This window comes from Asparagus officinalis, chromosome 1 (genome assembly GCF_001876935.1).
Source record: "Asparagus officinalis chromosome 1, Aspof.V1, whole genome shotgun sequence".
NCBI lineage: Eukaryota > Viridiplantae > Streptophyta > Magnoliopsida > Asparagales > Asparagaceae > Asparagus > Asparagus officinalis.
Window position 1 is genome coordinate 28,673,008 of NC_033794.1, and position 5,658 is coordinate 28,678,665.

At 36.5% G+C, this 5,658-nt stretch overlaps 1 protein-coding gene across 3 annotated transcripts; it reads left to right on the forward strand.

Annotated features, from left to right (window-relative positions):
• LOC109822062 lies at positions 536 to 5,041 on the forward strand. Of its 3 annotated transcripts, none has more exons than XM_020388229.1 (7): positions 536 to 690; positions 1,379 to 1,435; positions 1,543 to 1,605; positions 1,688 to 1,993; positions 2,112 to 2,194; positions 4,396 to 4,489; positions 4,717 to 5,041. In XM_020388229.1, exons 2-7 carry the CDS (start codon positions 1,381 to 1,383, stop codon positions 4,824 to 4,826), a joined length of 711 nt encoding a protein of 236 aa, XP_020243818.1. In that variant the 5' UTR covers positions 536 to 690; positions 1,379 to 1,380; the 3' UTR covers positions 4,827 to 5,041. The 3 variants fall into 3 exon arrangements, with proteins under 3 accessions (XP_020243818.1, XP_020243823.1, XP_020243826.1); XM_020388234.1 differs by lacking the exon at positions 536 to 690 and adding an exon at positions 716 to 760; XM_020388237.1 differs by lacking the exon at positions 536 to 690 and adding an exon at positions 829 to 874.

A 5,658-nucleotide genomic window follows, 5' to 3' on the forward strand; every position in this document is an offset into this window, starting at 1 on the left:
TTTCTGAGAAAACCCAACTCAACTATTTTAATTTGAGAAACCACCTTCAGGTTTGAAAATATTGTAAATAAACACCCCTCAAGTTTGAAAATTTGAGAAAACCCCTTTCAACTATTTTAATTTGAGAAACCATCTTCAGGTTTGAGCATATTGTAGATAAACCCCCTCAAGTTTGAAATTCGAGAAATCCCTATGCACTCTTCCCACTTTTCGCTTTAAAAGCTAACACCATTAGTTTTAGCATGTCAATAATAAGGAGATGACTAAAAAAGATGAAAATACACCTCAATCATAGAAAATTAATCTGATTTTTTAAGGATAAGAGAAAGAGAGTCCAAAGAGAGGGAAAACATTGTAAAATTTTCTTACTCAGGCATGCCCAAATCCTCGATTGATAATCAGATACAAGTATGATAAGTATCGTATCTGATTCCTATCCTAACCGTGTAGACATTATTATAAACACTTGTACTCATGGGGAAAAGGGTAGTTTAGGTATTTACTCCAAATTTCAAAACAACCCTTTCTCTTTCTCCCTGCTCTCATACTAGCCGTTGTTTCCCCACTTTCACTCTTCTGCCACCCAGAGAAAAATCACAGATAACTCCTCGATCCTTCTGCTGCGATTCTCCGCTCAAATTAGGGTTTTGAACAGCGATATCGTCTTCAACATTAGCGCTTGATTTTCTGGTAATGTCGTTTCTCCGAGCACTACTTCTGAACAGCGATATCGTCTTCAACATTAGCGCTTGATTTTCTGGTAATGTCGTTTCTCCGAGCACTACTTCTCTCAATCGATACGTTAGGGTTTCAATCTTTAAATTAGGGTTTCGAACAGCGATAGGAATCTTCAACATTAGCGCTTGATTTTCTGGTAATGTCGTTTCTCCGAGCACTACTTCTCTCAATCGATACGTTAGGGTTTCAATCTCGTTCTTTTTCTTGTTCTTGTTCTTGTTCTTTTTCTTTTCTTTTACTGTAGATCAAAGAAATTTGTTAATTTTTTGATAGGGTTACTGAATCCTTCGAAAATTCTTTATAATTTTTGAATTCGTGCATCCAAAAAAAATGTGGGTTGCTCTGTTAAAATTTGAGACTTTGGAGGGGGGATTCTTTTATTTTTTTTCAATAATTTAACCTGTTAAATTGCAATAGATGGTCAAAGTTCTCTCAAAATTTCATATTGGATTGTCTGAAAATTAAAATAATCTTAGAGGAGCAACTTTATCATTTTTAATTGCTATAAATTGTTCTTTTTCTCAAGTTCACTAGTCGTTTATACTGACTTCTTTGCTGTTTTGTAGTCGTAACTGAGATATTCCGATTCTTTTTCCCTGAAATCCCTTTGTTATTTTATTTTATTTTATTGCTATAACAGAGATGGCTTCACTAACTCCTGCTGTTCTTCAAAACGAGAATCTACACATTCATAGAGGTATCATCCGATTTTCTGTCATTTTATGATTGCATCATTGTTTTGCATTTAAATCAATAATTTAATGATTTATAGATGATTGTGACCAATATCAAGCTGTGTTACAGGAAAAAGTTTGGAGGGGGCTAAGACCGGTGCTCTTCAAAATGAGAACCTACACGTTCATAAAGGTATTCATTGTCCTCCACTACATAAATCTGGCATATGATGGTTTTATTAGACACTACTACTGACTTTCAAGTTATGTAACAGGAAAGGACGTCGAGGGTTTGAAGCATGAACTGCCGAAGCCTGTGAAGAATCGTCAAGAACGAAAAGCGCTGAGAGATTTGTCACAGGCTCCGAAGCCATTGCGTCCTGCTCTAAAAGAGAAATCTTGTCTAACTATTCTAAAAGACAAAGCCCCCACTCGGGAGACTGCCAAGAAGGCACCAAAGAGAAATATTCTCACTGATGAGGAGATAGCAAGGTGCCAAGAATGGGCTAAGGAGGGAATTGAGCATATGCATTTTTCAGGAAATGACACGCGAAAGCTTGAGGCCCAACAGCAAGAAGAACGTAATTCTTCATCCACCATACCTTTTCTTTTGCTAGTTAGTCTATATATTCTCTTTTACCTACACTGTTTACCTGTTTATTTATCTGCTAATCAATGTGTACCTTCGTAATGAATTAGGTGTAAGGAAGAAAGTCGATAAGGCAATGGCTGGTTTGCGGGCATGGACAGATATGACCTTTGGGCTAGAAATTCCGGTTAAGGTAATCAATTTTGCAATGAAAGATTTAATTAAGCAATCCCTAGGAATTGATTTGTCTGTTTCCAATATCTACAGAATAGATCCTCGTAAATGATCGATATCAAACCTGTTATACTTCAAACATGTATTGAGCCTCTTTTTGGCAGATAGTGATAACTTCCCAATGTCAATTCCATTTTTGAAAGAATATGCAAAAATGCTCAGTTTAGTCAACTTTATACTTCATTCTTTTCAAAAGGAAATGTTGTTACTTAATGCCTGCACAAATGGATCCTCTCACCTCCTGATGGAAGGATAACAATGGGCATCCAATAAGTAGGATGATGAAGTAGATACAATCATTTGACTTTAAATATAAAAGTGCATTTAAAGGGTTTATTTCATAGGTTTCCCTTTTATTTTGCTATCTTGCATGGATACTTTGATATTGGTGATGTGTCCATGCCTGAAGTGTATTCGGTACTTGGGTCCTCGGATACGTGATGGATGCTCATTAGATATTTCGAAGATTATTTACAATTTATTAGGTCTTTTGAACATACCACAGATGAATAAGATTTGTTTCCATGATTTTGAGAAGGAAATCTAGTGCAATTCCATTTGCATTGTTGATGCGTTTATTTAATTTTCCACTCTCTTAACTGAGATTATTTTTTTTAACTAGTGGTTTATCTACGTGGTGTCCATACTTTGTATTCTTGGAATTTTCCATAACCACGAATCTATGCCTTGCTGTCGTTCTATCGCATACCCTTAAAGTCTATGCTTATTGTTAGAGATCATTATACTAGGATATGACTTGAAGAGAATGAACTCTATTCTTTTGCTTTGTTGGAGAGTGTACCAATTTATTAAAAAGAGGATATATACAAGGTATAAATTACATGTAGGATGAAGTGAAGCAAGAAGTAGACCAAGAGATGGTGGATGGAGCAGCAGAATTGTAATGGAGGAGAACCAGCAGAATTTTAATGTAACCGGTTGGTCTAAAAGTGGATTGCTGTGATACTTACGTATTGGTTGCCCGTACCCACAAATAGCAACCAACAATGAGGTGATGCAGTCAGGTGGTTGATCTTAGGATTAGAGACTAGCTTTTGACATTCAATCTGGAGCAACCATTACTATGAGTGCTATTCAAATGATATCAATGTATGTTTGCTATGGAAATGATATCAATGTTGTTTGGGGAACTTCAAATCCATATGTACTCTACTAAAGGTCCAAAATGGATGATTGCAAACTGAAGTAGAGAAGTCCTAGAGTATTTGCTCCATATGCTGTGGAGAAAGTATGGTTAGGGGGAAAAAATGTGGCATAATTGATTCCATCACATCTTTGCAGAAGATGAGTTTGTAATCTTCAGCCAATTATCTTATGATAAGGTTGTTGCTTGTCAACATTTGTTATTAAGGGTAAGTCACATGCAGGTGCAACGTTGAAGAGGCATATGTATATTCCAAATGTGATGAAAGGGTTAGAAGTAATCAAACACTGCCCCCACTTGGCTGCGGAGAAAGAATGAACTTTGAATATATCTGAATTCTGAGTAGTTGAATCTCCAAGATTGTTTATTAAAATATTGGATGATCACTCTCTAAAGTAGGTCAAGGAGTGCGTTTATGTCATGAATGATTAAATGGAGAAGAATAAAAACCAAATGACATGTATAATCGTAATATCAGTAAATTTTTTATGCCGATTGTAGTTTCCTCAAACACATGGAATTGGCTGAGGAAACCATAGCATTGGTTATTATCACGAGTAATGTGGCAGCTGAGTTGCTCAGGTGTCTCTGATGACTCAATCCTTCCAGCCTCCTGATTTTTTTGTGTATTATTTGCATATTCCTACTTAACCAGCCCTTTCATGGATTTCACAAAAAGGCGTGTGTTCTGCTCAAGGTCTATCCAATCCTGTCTTATTTCTTTTTACAAAGAGCTTCCAGTTGTGCCAGTTCATTTTTGAGTTAATGCTGTAAGAAAGATGGTATCTACCAAAGCTTACAATTTATGCTGTTGATAATTTCTCTAGCATTTATTATTCACTTTTTATCAGTAACCTCTTTCTTGTGTTGTTTGACGATTCTATAGATGCTACATAGATAATATACTTTATATGTCGGTGGCTACAGGCCTTAGGAAGTGAAGATCTACGTGGTTATTTAACTGTCTGTACTTTCTGCTTCTGCTTCTCATACAGGAAATTCCATCAGACACTGAAGATAGCTTTAAGTTGGAGTTTGAGCAAGAGGTGCTTCCTCCTAGTCCCAGAGTCAATGCTCACTCAAAGTCAGGTATCTTTCTGGCCCATTGTTAACAGGTTGCTGAGTTGACTACATTCATATCACTCTCTATGAGTTTTCATTACATTCATATCACTCTCTATGAGTTTTCATTTTCTTCTCCATTGTTGCACTTGTATTAAAGTCTTCATATTGCTTAACAGTGGCAACCAAGCCACATAGAATTGATGCAATTAGTAAAACATTTGGGATTAAAAGAGCATCATCAACATTTTCAGGTTATGAGAATATTGAGGACCTCTTTGAACTCGACGACTCCCTGTACTTTGACCAGCAATTCGAGATCAAGCTGAAGGAAGAAGATGGGGGTGACATTGCTTGCTTTTAAACGAGTTCTGATTATGTTGTGTAAGTTTTAAGTTCAGGTACTTTAGCAGATTAGAGTGGTCGCATGTTGTTAATCTGCTTGTTTTAGTTATTTACCTTTTAAACACTTTGCGGGCGTGGGTTAGTTCGTTATGATGCTAACTTGTGTGACAACTTGTTTGCTGCTATTAACTGATGAGCGTGCGTTGCTTTGTTCAGCTAATCAATTTCTGTTCTTATTGACTTCCAGTTTATGCTCAGTATGAGTCCTCTGAAGTAAGAAGAACCATTATGATGCTTTTGAGTATTGGTGAAGGGCATAAAAATGGGTCATTAGATTTCGATATTCGCGTAGAGATAAACAAAATGATATTCTTTGTGCGCACATTTGTTTCTAGAGAAAGTCTTGGCAAGATATTTTCTCCTACTCATAAAAACTATATCATTCACTGTTTTCAAGGGGTAGTTTTTTTTTTTGGGTAGAGAGCTCAGAACCATGTGGCCCTACTTGACCCCTCAAAAATCAAAAAACTTTGCCATGGCATATAATAACCAACAGCATGGCCATCAAAATGCCCTCAAAGTCTCACCCATCCTCTCCTAAAATAGTGGCTCATTTCATTTATTCATCACACTGTCTCAATGCATACACATCTTCCGTGTGAAGTAAATTCAACTCACTCAACGTCATCACATATCACATGGTCTCAGATAAATCTTTAAACTATCAACATTCTCAGCCACCAGCCTTTGAATATGATCACAATCTCATTGGATTCATTGCATCATCAGAATCTCTCACCTCAACATATTCCCCAAAAGACAAAGTGGTGACCCCTCATGGCTCTATAAAT